This window comes from Kryptolebias marmoratus, linkage group LG24 (assembly GCF_001649575.2).
Source record: "Kryptolebias marmoratus isolate JLee-2015 linkage group LG24, ASM164957v2, whole genome shotgun sequence".
In the NCBI taxonomy this organism is placed as follows: domain Eukaryota; kingdom Metazoa; phylum Chordata; class Actinopteri; order Cyprinodontiformes; family Rivulidae; genus Kryptolebias; species Kryptolebias marmoratus.
In genome coordinates, this window is record NC_051453.1 from 427,932 (window position 1) to 443,007 (window position 15,076).

A 15,076-nucleotide genomic window follows, 5' to 3' on the forward strand; every position below is an offset into this window, starting at 1 on the left:
TGACAGTCTGTAACACTAGAGAAGTTAGCATTTACTGCAATAATGCAGCGGAAACCCTGAACGCCTCATGACTGCTGAGAAGAAACTGAAACTGAATTGGTAAAGTTAAAAACAGTAAAATGAGCAAAACAAAAACCTACAAGCTAAAACCAGCTGAAGAGTAGCTTAAAGCTAAACTTAGAAAAACAGTAAATAAAAAACAAAATTAGACAAAAGCAGCTGAAACCAAAACCAAGAAAACAGAAGATAAAACTAAACGAGAGAAAGAATTTTTGAAAAGGAACACAGATGAAGAGCTGTTATGGGAACCCAGATATCCAAGCAGGGAGCGAGGACATAAAAACGTTTCGTTTCATGAGCGTGGACGCTTCAGAGCAGTCAAGCATCAGTCAGGAGGTTTAACTGCTTTATTTTGCCCTTTATGATGAATCCACACCACAGATTTTTTATTTTCTTTACCTTAGAAAAGGAGGAGTTTGGCCATTTATGCCCTGACTTAACTATTTTGGTTCAAATATCTGCAGAATAAAACTGATAAACTGATATTCTACCCCTTTCTGTTTTCTCATCAGTAAAGGCGGGCCTACCTGGTGCCTGCGTGGTTTTCTATGAGGTACCAGGTTGCAGAGAACTTCTCACTGGTGAAGTCTCCACTCATTCCTGGAAATATCACCCCCAGGTCTTTCTGTGGGACGTTACCTCTGCAGGGACACAGACACAGAGTTAAAATCGTTGCAGGGTGGCGTTGTCCAGCAGGGGGCAGTGTGTAGCCAGGAAGTGCTGAGGCTGGGAGAGGCTGGCGTGGGAAGTGCAGTGTGTGACGCCTGGCTGCCCCTGGAGGACCCAGTTCTCATTAGGGAAGCTTGATCTCTACTAATGACCTGTGGTCTGCACAAACCCCCCCCCCCAGCACCACCGTCACCACCCACTCTGCACTGTTTGCTTCTGTGAAACGAAAAATACATCGAAGATATTAGCCCTGGAGAGAAAACCAGAGACCTCCTGATTTAGATGAGTTTAAACTTATTCACTTCTTATGAAACATGAACAAAAACAACAACGTTATATTTATTTGTACAAACAGGTTCAGGTAGAAATATTCCAGCAGTTCTGATGTGAAATGTTAAAGATTTTAGGCAATGAAAATAGAAAGTATTGAGTTTAAGGTTCCTTTCTCCCATTTTATAAAACTAATAATATATATAAATAAGTTCTGATACAACATTAAATAATAAAATTATTGTGAACCTCAGGAGACAACATCCTTTAATTACTACTTGTAAGAAAAGGATTAAGATTTTAATATATTTCTAATTAGTAAGAATATAATTTTGCCTAAAAGAAATGTTTTAAATATTGAAACTGATTACAGACAGAAGTGGGCTTTGATTAAATTGGTTTAAATGTTTGACAGAAGCGGCGTCAGGTTCCTGTAACTATATACACAAAAAGACTATTTTTCCTTTTTTATCAAGCGTTACTTTCAGATAAAAGCAAATTTGAAAAGATGAAGAAGCTTTCCTCGACTGAGAAGCAACAGAAACACTTCAGTGTGTTTTTTTAAAAAACAACTAGATATACAGACTTTATTTCAGACATCCACATTAACGAGAACATTTCAGACATCCACAGTGACATTTCTTCTATTTACAAAACATTTCAGCATCACATTATTGATGTTTTACTGGCATATTATCATTTTTTAGGATTATTGAAATAAAAAATATGAAATAACTACATTTATACATCTAATGTGAGAGTTTGTCAGATTGAGATTAGTAATTTGTTCTGTGTTAATAAAAAACTAAATCTGCTGTATTTGTCCTATAAAACTGCTGTTTAACATATTGTGAAATGATCATATGGGGAGGAAGAACGCTATTTTTCTGAAATATCAAATTTGACATTAAATAACTTAGTCTTGTTTACATATTCTATCTTTTAATTGTCAAAACAATAACTTAAATATTTTCAGAAAATTTAAAGTTAGGTCAAACATTTCTGCTTCAAAGAATGTGATTTTTTTAAATTCTGTTTAGTAAAATGCAAATGTAACTACAAGCAGCTAATCTGTGATTACAGACAGAATTAGGTTTGATTAAATGTATTTAAAAACAAGAAGTGATTCAAGCTTCTTGCAACAGAAAAATCTTTACATTTTTATTCTACAATCAAGACTTAAAGTTCCATATTGATCATTCTTTTTTACCTTCTACTTTTAATTTTTGGCAGATATCTCTACAGTGGTCTGGGTTATTTTTCTATAGTAGGTGAACCACAAACATCATAATAAATCAGACTGAAGAGAAAAAGACAGCAGGAGATGAGTTTATCGTCTCAGATAGACCCTTCCATGAAGCCATCAGTAAACGTGTTCATTATTCAAAAACCAACACAGCTACACCTAAAACATCAAAGTCCACATTTTCTATTTAATCCGTGTGAAAAGTGCTCTGATTGGTTGAGCAAATTATTTTTAGACATTCAGATTGTTTATCTTCTGGGGGGGAAACAGATGAGGAGCAATCTGCAAACACTAATATTTCTCCAAACTCTTTTCCCTTTATTCCACACTTACAGTAAAAAAGCAAGAAAAGTTTCTTTATATCGCAAAAATCCTAAAGTGCTTCAATATCAAATACAGTAAAGACAGTGCATAGATGTGAAAGACGAAGGAGAGCAATTAAAAGCTTGTCTGAATAAAAAAAATAACTTTTCCAGACTTTCCAGGCTGCATAGGAACCCTGGAAGCATCACATGTGTCAGCTCTGTTACATTATGCAGGGAATTGGCTAAAAACAACCAGAACAATCTACACAACAGACGATTTATCGGAGCTTCACGACTAACATGAGACTAACTGCTGGTTGTGTGTCTGCGTTCAGAAGGATCTCTGCAGGCTCTCTGCAGGCTCTGCGCTGGATGTTTAATGTTTCCCTGGATGCGAGCGAATGCCTCAGCCTCTTTATGGGGGTCTTGTCTCTGGCCACGAGCGGTCACTTGCCCCCGGCCCCTTCAAACCAAACAAATACAAAGCCAGAGATGCCAGAACTCGACAACACAAACTATACGTTACAACCTCTGCTCTCCCCGCTCGACGCGTGGGAGGCATCACTACGGCGCCTGCTCCGAGGCTCCTTCCAAACGTCCTTTTATCATCCTTCTCTCCACTTTATACACAATTCTGTTGTTTCCACTCCCTGTGCGGAGCGGTTACAGGCTGCCCAGACACTGCCATGTTGGCATAATATTTCAAATGCTGGCGTATGAGGAGAGTTTGTTTCTGTTTAGAGATGTAAACCATGACTCAGCGACGAGAGCGCTTGTGTTTATGACAGTGTGATTGGGCTGTGCTTGTGTGCATCTGAAGGGTTTTGATCCGTACTTGTCCAGTTCGATGCCCAGCGGATTGCCGGGACCCAGGGAGAAGGGGGAGAGTCCTTTGTTGCGGTCCCTCCTCATGTCGTAGTTCATCTCGTCCACCCACACCGCGGACTGTTCCAGGATACCTGCAGGACAGGCGAGACGCTGAAACTGTCCAACGCGTCCCAGATGTGCTCACACACACGCACGCGCACACACACACACTCCCAGGTTTTTACATCCATACGAACTTAAAACACTTTTAAGGTAACATTTTAGCAATATATTAATTATGAAAAAATATTAATCTGAAAGCTATATTTTGTTTAAGCAACACTTTAACTTGAGACACAAGGGGACTAGTATAAAACAATACTTCTGCCCTTTTAATACTTTATATCCACATTAATCTTCAAACTACACAAAGAAACAAAATTAACCTCAACTTCCTCTTCATTTTTCCTGAGCGGTCCTAATACTCCACTAAAAAAAACATTCATGCTAAATAAAGACATTTGCTGCAAAATCACAAATGGTTGAGCAAATCGTACAGAAGAACCAATTCTTAGAGGCTAATAAAATGTGTAAAAATAAGTCTTGCTAACTGTAAAGCCTGTAACAATACTGTAAACAGGAAACAGAACTTTTAAAAAGGACAAGAAATGTATTAGTATTATTATTGGTGATGCACAGTTTAATTTGGGAAATTAAAATGTTTTTTTATCAGAATAAAAGTATGCATACTCAGTTGATTTAAACAACAAAATATTAAATAACTTACAACATTTGTCTTTTTTTTAGTTCTGTTCATATTGAATATTTGTCCTTTTTTTAAATATACAAGTCCTTTTTTTGTCTCCCACTTTTTTTCAGTGACATTATTTTTTGGTTTTCCCTCGTGTAGTGTTGATGATATGTATTGTGGACTGAAAGGGACGTATCTCAGTAAATTTAAAATAAGATAAATGAGAAGTGAAGCCATTGATTCTCTGACTGCAGCCTTCCATCTACTCTTCGTGTCCACGCCAGCGTGTAACAAATGAAACCATGCTGACGTCTCGTCTCTGGAGCCTCACCAATTCTCTCCGGTTTGAGCAGTTTGAATGAGACCGTTGAGGTGCCGAGACCCCCGGACTTGGTGGTGACGATGATTTCTCCCTTGTCATCTTTGGCAGGACCCACGCGGCACACTATTTTGCTGGCGGACATCCACTCGGCTGTCAGCATGCAGTTATGGCCGCAGATCGACAGACCTGAGACGGAAGGCAGAAACAGAACAAATAAACAAACTGCAGGGCACGCACGCACACACACACACACCGCCCAGGAAAAGAGGAGCTCTCTCAGACAGCAGCAGCGTCTATCAGCAGGCAAACTGTCACCAGGGGTCAAAGTTCAAGCTGGGGTCAGGGTGGGTGTGGGTGGCCTTGATCTTCCTCCACCTCACTCAGCTCCTTAAAGTGAATGTGTGCGACTCTTCAGTGCTAAGTGGCTCATTACTGGCACAACGTGCACTCTGCCCTTACATCTGTCAGCCTCTTTGGGCACGAGAAGAAAGAGACGGGGATTACTCTGACATTCCCAGCTGATGAGGTTTAGAGCGCTTCACGCGTGTGTCATCAAACGGTAGAAAAGCCTGCAAGAGCTGATCAACAAATAGCCCATAAAAGCGTGAATAATACGCCCATTAGAGCCTCATTTCCTGCCTCTGTTCTCTACAGGCCACTTTGTTTGAATACATAAGCACTCACACACATTTGTGCATATCTAATTGTCTAAATCAAGGCCCCAGGGACATGGACGGTCAGAAAAAGACTTGTATCGTTGGCCAGTGTGCTGCAGGACAAGTGAGAGTCTCATGGATTGCCATGCGCCTTTCCACAGCAGAGAAATTGTCCACAGTGGAAAAAATACTGGCAAAAAGTGACAAAAACATAACGAGAATAAGCTGTGTGGCAGTCCAAATGTGTGGCTTATAAAAAGTCATTTGTAAGAATGAAAAATCATTTTGTTTTTCCATTAGGGTGCTGCTTCTAAGCCATCAAATTTCTAGTTAGGTACAAAATAATCAAATGATGTAAAACAAGTGTTCTTCAATACATCTAGACTTTGTTTTTATGAATTTTGTTGTTTGTCAGTGATTAAAACCTGATTAGTAATTTGTAAAACAAAACTTGATACAGTTGTTAATAAGTCAGTTATTCAGTCTAATTATTTTTGTTTTAGAAATGCAGCCTAAACAGACCTGCAATTATCTTACCAGCAGTTAGAAACAGTAATTGATGACAACATCACTGTAATTCTATGTTTGTATCTAACACACAGACAGAGATGTTTGGGCTGTTGGCTGTGGTGATGGTAATGTCATTACCAATAAGATCTGTTGGGCCTGTGCCCAGGTTTTCTCCACGGATGGTGACTTTGGTCCAGGCCGTCCCCTCCTTGGGCGAAATGCCCGTCACCAACGGCGGCTGACGTGGACGTGACATGGTGACCTGAGGCGCACGAGAACCGGGGGGTCAGTCAGCACCTGGACAGAAACAGAGAAAACATCCGCTAAATCGACCAACCCTTCAGATGAGAAAACACTAATCTGAGGTTTGACACGTTAAAGTGAAAAGGATGGAATATTTTTCTAGATTATTTTTCATTTCAGTTAAAAAATAAAAGTATTTAAAGATATTTCCAATATAATTTGGAGTAACCTGTTGAGTACCCTGTAAGTACCATGTAGGTCCCTGGTAAGTCACAAGCAGGAAGTGGTAAGTATCAGTACATACCCCAGTAAGTACCAGGCAGGTATCCAGTTAGTACTAGGTTGTATTGTGCATTGACCTTTATTTAACCAGGTTAATTAGTTGAGAACAAGTTCTCATTTTCAATAATGGCTAAGAGGCAGCAAAAATCTATCATTTATAATAATTAATACTAAGATAAAATAATTTGTTTCAGTACCTTGATAACAGTCAGTATAACCCCAATAAATAATAAATACACTTCTTTAAATCTGACAATACTGAATTCCCAGAAAGCCAGCTATTCAGAGTTTTAAGACAGGGTTTGTAGTAAAATATATCAGCCTTCAGCTCACAGTTATTTTGCCACCCTGTAGGTCTCCAAACAGTGTGTGCATTGCAGCAGCTATCTCTCAGATAATAGCAAAAATAGAGAAGAGAGCCAAGACCGAAGTAGACAGAGAGCAGAGAGGAAAGGAAGAATGTAAACCTCACAGCGCAGGATAAATAAACCTGGCCTGACAAATCATTCCTCATGAGCCACACAATACTGTTCAGATTATGGTACCAAAGAAGGAGCAACCATGCAAATCACTTCATGTTGGGGATGAGATGAGGAAAGGTTTCAAATGGAAAAAAAGAAAAGAAAAGATGTATTTCAGCAGCACAGATGTTTGCTAATAAATTACTGCCACGTCTCAGAAAGGCTGACCAATCTGGAGTCTGTGGAGCAGCCTGACTGAGGCTTCCGCCCTTCTGCGCCGCAGCCAAAACACGCTCAGCACAAACAATGCAGGAGTTCACACGGACCGGGCCGGGCCGGGCCGGGCCGGACCTTCGGCGAGTTCACGGCAGTAACCCTCAGCACACTTACAGCCAGCTGATCAGATAAAGTACAACTGTCTGATATGACTAGGGAATGATCATTTTATAACAAAAAAAGCAGCAAAGAACTGATTGTTTTACATTATTTTTACCCTTTAATCTGTAAAAAGGAGCACTGCATAACAGCTTAAAACTAACACGCTCAGTTTCTGAAAAACCTTGGTTTTAAGATGAAGAAACATCCATTTTTTTGATAAATTATTGACTAAAACTTTTTCAAATTTTACAACCGGGGCTTGCAGTTACACAACATGCTGGTCAAGTTGATGTAAAAAGTTAATTATTCGAAATTTATAATGAGTTGAAAGGGTTTATTCTGTCAACAAACAAATAAACAAACAGGACTCAAACCACTTTAGGTCAAATTTTACAGAAGTTTTATATTTACTTACGGTAATTTAAATAGTAATAAATCCAGTGGAACTGATATCCAGAAATAAAAGTCAATATTATTTAAAAAGTTTCACAATAAACTCATTCATTTTCTGACTTTTTTAACATGTTTGGAAAAGAAAGATGAGATGAAGAGTATTTGGTCAGCTGTTATATTCCACTGTGTGCTATAAATTTACATAATCATCCCCATCATTCAAGTTGTTTACAAAGTTGTTGTTTATAAAGTAAAGCTCTGCATCTTATCTCAAGAGATAAATTTGTATACAAGTTCTTTATCTGATCATATTGTGCTAAACGTCAGCCTGTAAAGAAACTATTACATTGTTAAATACAGGCTCAGAACTTCACTGAAACGAGAAAAACTGCATTTTCTGCAAAACTACTGAGGGAATGCTGCTTACTGAATGAAAATGAGCTAAAAGTAGCAAAAGTCTTACTTAAAGAAGCTCAAAGTAGCCAAAGGCTAGCTAAAAATATTAAATGATTTTAGATCAATTATCTGCAGTTAAAACCAGTTTTATTTGATAAGCAGCTCACAGGTTTTTATGACTCCAAAAATAAACAAACAAATAAAAAATGACACCTTCCTGGAACTATACAGTGTTGATTTATTTTTATATAAAACAAGTTACACATGACACAGATGTGGTAAAAGCCTCGGGACCCCAGAAACCTCCAGGAGGAGGAATGCTCTGGGAGAACTCCTTCCCCCCCGGTCAGCCCGATGCCCCCGACTTCTAATGGAGAAACCTCTGACGGGATTTACCTCGCGCCGTTTCTGCTGCCCTGCGCTTGTCAGAGGAAATGAAGGGGCTACGAGTCCGACATGATGAAGATAAGAGGTTAACAGGCCGAAAACAAGAGCCTGGTGTCTCCTTCATCAATCCCACATGTTTGGAAGGGGAGCAGCGGCGGTGAGGGCCAGAGACCAGGGCTCTTTATTTTGTGTAATTCTGATTCTGCTTCCAGGAGTGTTTCTGTCCTATCCCCCCCTAAAAAAATCTTAGAAACACACGTGAACAAACACACACACACACACACTTGCACTGAGCAGAATGACAGCTCAGCGAGCTTGCGTGCGAGGGGCCCGAGCTGGTGTTGTGTGGTCTATGCGAGTATGAGGAAGGATCTGCAAAGAGGTCTGGGCAGTGCATGTGTGTGTGTGTGTGTGTGTGTGTGTGTGGTCTGGGTGTGTGGTCTCTGGCGCGGGCCTGGGGAGAGCCTGCTGACGGCTGGGATGAGAAAAGAGCCGCTGTGTTTACTTTACTCTGGGGGCTGCTCATGGACACGGGAACACTGCCCAGACCCTTCTCTCTCTATAACATCCCAGCACGCACACACGCACACACATGTGCGCACGCTCACGTGACGCACCGAGTCGCACAGAAAGTAAGGGGACTCCTGCTCAAGCCTTGCGTCATGCATCACCACGAATACCCTGCAAACAGAATATATGTCCATTCAAGCGGAGGCCCAACGGCGAGTGGCTTTTTTCCTCTGGAACGGGAAACAGTTGAAGTGTTTCTAAACAGGGATAAAATAATGAGCCTCTAGGGGGCATTAGAAGATCCCCTTAAGATGATCAACCACTGTCTTCCAACATGCGTCTTTTTTATGTGGGCTAAATTTAATCACTGACACTCCAGAACCGGATTTAGCTTCTTTTTTCTTTCTAGCTCATCTCCAAGCCACAATGCTAGAAAAACCTCCAACCTTGTTCCTCTCTGCTAATGTAAAAAAGCCAGTTTGTTTTCCTTGGATGCTGACTACCAAACAGCATGGCTGCCTCTAATTGTATAATAGCAGAGGAACTCTTAACGAGTGACCACCCTACTTCGGCTCCCGGAGAAATTAAAGGAATCTCTTTCTCACATATCTCAGCTACAGAGGTGAAAACACGTCTCAAAGGTTACAGAAAGTTACCTGAAAATGCCTGGGAGGAAAAAACTGACCTGCAAACCCCTCATTTCCTGGTTACCGTTTATTTTTCCTGTTATTAGAATTAATGTTGGGTTCAATAGGCCACAGTTTAGGGTTTTTTTCTTACAAAATTACTGCAGATTTTTATTGTTGCTTTTTATTTGAGTGCATCAAACAAAAATCTGAAAACATTGAAAACACCATGTAGGTCCTTTTTCATTGAAGCCTGGGTATAAAGAACAGCTTGAAGCTCTTCTTAATATAAAGATATTTAATATAATTTAAATAAAAAAAGTTTAAAATTAAAACCTATTAAACCTTTCAACTAAATTTTAAAAACTGTGACATTTGTGACCAATAAATCTGACCTTTAAAATGGCTAAAATGACTTGATGATGAATCAATTAACAGGAAATTAAAGTTCTTTCCAAGAAAAACAAAAAAATATATAAGCTGATTCCAGCGTCCCTAAAGGAAGATAGTAAAGGAGATATTATTGTTGTTCAGTTTGGATAAACAAAGGTTTGTCAAAGTCACAAAAAGCCTGGACAACTGCAAAAGAGATTGCTCCTCTAAAACCTAAACATTCAGTGTTTTGGGGAAAAAAACTGGAAAAATCACTGATTAAAGTTAAATTTTTGACACGATTTTATTTAGTCTTATAATAATAATAATAATAATAATAATAATGCATAAAAAAATCATTGTGTCCAATAACCTGAAAACCTTTAGTCTGGTGCCCTGCAGCCTGGTGAGGCTATAAAGAAAATGTACAAGATATTTACAGTCAAAACCAAACATTAAGTGCTTCTCTAATCAAATCAAAAGCTTTCCATATCCTCCACCCAAACACACCCCATCTACACCACCCTATTCATCCACACAAAGCTGTCTAATCTGCTGTACACCACCAACAAGGCAACAACAAGCTTAAAACTTAACTAAAGCAGCACATGACTCGGGTGACGGTCTTCCTTTTGGCTTTCTGTCCAGATGTTTTTAAAACATGACAAACTGCATCAGCAAAAACACGACAATTTACCTAAACTACGTGTCTGACCACGCCGTACACACACAGTCCCATGCTGTCATGAATAAGGCGTTCATACTCCGGATGGCTCAGACCTCGGCAGTAAAAGGTGACTCACATATGGCAATGATTGGCATAAATGAGTGTGAGTGTAAGCGAGTGTGTGATGGGTTCAGCGGGCACAAAGGGACCCATTTAGCCAGCTCATCACGTTCAATCCATTCCCCTCCAAGTACCACACACACACACTAAAATGTCCTTTTGCTTTGTGCTCCCCAACATTACACAAACACCAGATTCCATCAAAGATCCGTCCGACTCGTCTGAATGCACAGAGCCGGCCAAACATTTCCCGACTGGAGAGGACCGGCCCGATCACACAGGCTGGGTGGAGCTTCAAACAGTCCTCCTCAGTGTTCACCTACACCCACACCACTCCCTACCTCTAAGATGTGGAGAGGATAATGCACCTAAAAGCCAGAAATGAACCATAATATGCGCTAACTGTATCAAATGAGACGTATTAGCGTTGACTGTGCAGGCTGTGTTTGAAAGCTGAACGTTTCTACAATGACTCAGCACCTCCTCAGCGTGGCCCGTGATCAGATGCGTGCCTCTGGCTCGCTGTCCGACCATCATCCCATCTGCCCGCAGGCTCTGTTATGTTTGGGGCTATCTGTTTGTTTGTTTGTCAGTCCAGAACGCTTTGCAGAGTTATGCTTAATGAAGTGAGGTCCCCGTTTTCCCATATAAAAATCTTGCACCAATAAACAGAAATATGAAGAATACGCCTGCGACGGCAGAAAAATGTTTTCGGAGGATTAGGAGGCTGGAGACAGGCGGCTCTGCCCAGCGACACGGTGAAATGGAGCAATGTGAACCTTCATGGGCCAGGTTATAACACTGCTGCCTGAACTGCTTCACGTAAACAAAAACACAAGCGTGAGAAACAGCCAGAGCCCCAAAGAATGATGAACAACATAAAAACACTGATTACCGATCATATAACAAATTATCACAATATTTAATACTTTGGCCACAACTGACCTGGCAGTCTTATTTGAAACTGCATAAAACATTGTCATTTTAGTTTGACTAAAACAATGCATTAAACAGTGAAAAATTAGTGGATTTCATTTCCATAAATTCACCATAAATAAATTGACATTTACAGTTAACAGCAGTTCAGCAGTTTGATGGAGGGAAAAGTCAGGATAAAGTGAGACAGAGCAGAAAAACAGCTCCGCATTTCTTGTTTTTTAGAACACCAAATGGTCTTCATTTCTGAAAAGCTCCATACCTCCAGTAAAAACAAAACCACGAGAAACCGAGCTGAAAAAAAAACAACACAACATCAGTTTGTGTGGACAGGAGGTGCACAAACGCAAATGTTTTTAAAAATATCTGGACTAGTGTGGACAGGGTAACAACAGGCAACACGGGTTATGGTTAATGAATGTTTGTTAAATAAACTGCTTGAATCTGAGACACAGCTAACAACTAAAAACCCTAAATATTCATCACACACAACTGAAAGTGACTTAAAAAAGAAGAACAAAGCTAATAAATGTGAATATGGTTAGAATCGTCTGCAGATAAGAACATTTTAGTGGTGAACTCGCCTGCCTGCCTGTCTTTGTTCTGTTCGGGTCTAACTGGGTCACAGAAGCCGCAGCATGAAGATCAGCGGTCCAACAGGACTGCCGGCAGGGCGGCGGCTACCAGGTGGGGCGGACTGCAGGGAGAGCAGACGGGAGGGGATCGAGTGAACCCCCCACCTCCTCCCCGTCACTTGATTCACCCCGAGGTCTGCGGAGCAGCGTCACTGAGGAAAAGCCTCCAAAAACACAACCCACCACATTCCACCAAAATAAACAAGCAGGGCCACCCAAATTTTTCAATTAGAGCCCCAGGAGGGGACAGGAAATGGATCAGTGTAGCTTTGCCCCCATGTTTCCCCCTCCCCACCTTCCTCTCGCTGAGCAGTGAAGACTCTGCTGAAGTGAAGGAGAAGGCGACACACAGATCTCCAAGTGTGGCCTTCAACACAAACTACGGACAACACGTTTCTCGGACACAGCGCTGGCTTGCTGTTAACTTGTCAATCTTTCACTTTCTCGCACAACCAATCTATTAAACAAATACACACGCTGAAGTGCTGTTTTCCCTAGACAAACCAATTTAAAGAGACTACAGTAGAACAATATTCGACTAGAGTACACAAAAAGAAGATTACAGAAGCTTAAACAGTATTGAGTCTAAAAACACTCCACTTAATGAGGCCAAAGAGAGAGATAAAAGCATAAACAAAAATGTGATATATTTCATAATACCAACAATGTTTTTGTGATCTCTGATTATTGTAGTTGTTTAAAAAATAAAAATATGGATTGCTTAGTTCAGGGCTGACACTAAAATTGGTTTTATGGACAAACATTTTTAAGAGCAAACATAAAATACTTTGTTTGATGTGAGCCTGAGCGAATCAAACTGTATTATTTTATTAATGTCACCCTTAAAAAAAAAAAAAAAAAAAACAGGAAGCGCTGAACTTTCAACCTGCTCTCCTGTCAGAAATCAAACTGTTTCAGCTAAAATCATGATGTACAAACTGCAGAGTATGTTTCATTTAATTCAGCTTATCTTATGAAACATAATGGGTGATCACAACTCTGCTGATAGAAAACATTTAAATTAAAAACAAAAAAAAAAAGCTGAGTAATGAGGCGAATAGATAAAAACAGCTAAGCAAAAAACATTTCTCAGAGTTCAACTGTGAGGAGTATTTGTTTTCCACTATTTCATGATACGGTATGTAAAGTCAAAACATTTACTAAACTGGTCAGCAAAGCCATCCTTACTCCTAAGAAACAAAACAAATGGGGCAACGTTATTTTGTTCATAAAGCCTGTTACATGGAGTTCTAACTGGAAAACAGAATTAAATTTGGAATTAACATTAACAAAAATGACATACAAGATATATAAGCAAACAGAATATTATATGCCTAAATTCCTCATCACAGTTTTATGTCTCTGTTTTCTCTTTTTTCACTCAAGAATAAAGGCTATTAACAGCCTAAAAGCTTTCTAAATAAGCTGATAAAATAATGATAATCAGCTTAAAAGAAAGACATACTAAAAAGCCACCAAAACCTTAGCTGGCAGTGAGAAATGTTTCAACATCAGTACAAACAGTTATGAATAATAAAGGACAAAAAGAGAAAGGTGTTTTAATTAGAGATGGCTATTTGTAGGGAATCTACATTATTGGCAATAATTTAAAGGAAAGTATTGTGCTAAATGCCACATAGATGGCAGTTTTTGAAAAGTTACAGGTTTGTTCTGGGGCAGACAAAATACAACATAAACCTAAAATGTGATTAAATCTGAACTGAGTTTGGTTCAGATGATTGTGTTGTAGTAAGCTAGTGACCGGTCTTTTAAAAGCTTTTTAAGTTATTTTTTTACGAACACTGACTGCTACAGGATACGTTACAGACAGCCATGAGAACAGAATAAAATAAACTTTAAGATTATTTCAGAGAAAAAGAATAACAATCGCTTTGTTGACAAATTTGACAGCTAACTTTAGCCTAAGCTAACATCCGCTAGCTGTCCGGTTCGCTGTCACGAGCGGTTAAACAATGACTGTCAATTGGGTTCCTACAGTCCAATAAATCGGACGATTTTACCTTTAGGACCAGAACTATCCGAACTTTATCTCCAGCAAGTTAGTAAAAATATCTTTCAGATAAAAAGGGAAACTCACAGCTTATAAAGACTCGCCTGCAGCGATTACTTCCGGTGTCTGGTCACTAGTTCCGGCAGCTGTGACCTTCAAAATAAAACAACCCGAAACTGAAAAAAAAAACACTTATTGTCCGACTAAAACAATGAAATCTGCAATCCTCAGTCAAATAGTTTACATTTAGAGTAAGTTAAAAGTGAGCTATAAAATAGTATATTTTTAAATTACGCAAATTGTTTTGTATGTTTAAAGCATTTACAGCATCTAACTTACCACTAGTCATTTAGACTGATTTTGTGACAAAATATTGAAAATTGTCAACACAGAACATAAGCATTTACAGTTTCAGCATGTTTTATGTCCTATTTTGAATAAGAAGTTTTAATTTCTTTTATCAGAAAATTCATCCAGGTCACCATTAATGACCTAGTCTTACGTCATTGTTTGACTTTGCCATTAAAAGCCTGTTTATAGTGAAATTTATTTTCATCCGCCCTGAAGTCAATGAATAATTCAGTTTATATGTAAAGACCAACTTGCATGCCTCTCTGAATAGTTGGATGTCCTTCGTGTGACAAGGTCGGAGCCATGTGAGAGCTTTGCTCTTTCCTCGTCTCTCTTTTCACGGTGCATCACTGAGGTATTTCCACTTGTTCTGGGAAAGGCGCAGCATCATTAGAAATGCAACAGAGACCACCCAAGCTCACACTGGAGCACTGATACCATTGCGTTTAACTCAGCAAATTGTGCAGGGCAGAAAGAATTTCTGTGATAAGGCAAGGCCCAATCTCAGGGGGAACCATATTGTCCAATTGCACGGGGTAATCTGATAATTAAGGGATCAAACTGTGACTTGGGAGTTTGTACAGATGCTGATGTAACACAGAGGCTGTTTGTCTACATAAACATCTACTTAGCAGTAATGATGATTGAAGATTTTGATCTTATTCTCAGCGGTGCAGCCTTTGCCTGTGAATGAGAGCATCAGCATTATATT

The 15,076-nt window shown here is 39.5% G+C and overlaps 1 protein-coding gene across 3 annotated transcripts in view; it reads right to left on the reverse strand.

Annotated features, from left to right (window-relative positions):
* The window catches only part of exoc2 (exocyst complex component 2), a 118,026-nt gene that overhangs the window by 33,110 nt on the left and 69,840 nt on the right, over nucleotides 1-15,076 (reverse strand). Inside the window, exons 1-5 of one of the 3 annotated variants that reach the window (XM_017440451.3) lie at nucleotides 14,101-14,155; nucleotides 5,735-5,893; nucleotides 4,440-4,616; nucleotides 3,386-3,509; nucleotides 588-701 (exon numbers count right to left, since the gene is read on the reverse strand). In XM_017440451.3, coding sequence (XP_017295940.1) covers nucleotides 588-701; nucleotides 3,386-3,509; nucleotides 4,440-4,616; nucleotides 5,735-5,852 — 533 coding nt within the window. In that variant the 5' untranslated portion in view covers nucleotides 5,853-5,893; nucleotides 14,101-14,155. Of the gene's footprint in view, nucleotides 1-587; nucleotides 702-3,385; nucleotides 3,510-4,439; nucleotides 4,617-5,734; nucleotides 5,894-14,023; nucleotides 14,156-15,076 lie in introns of those variants that run through there. The other 2 variants (XM_017440453.3, XM_037973999.1) reach the window with 2 other exon arrangements.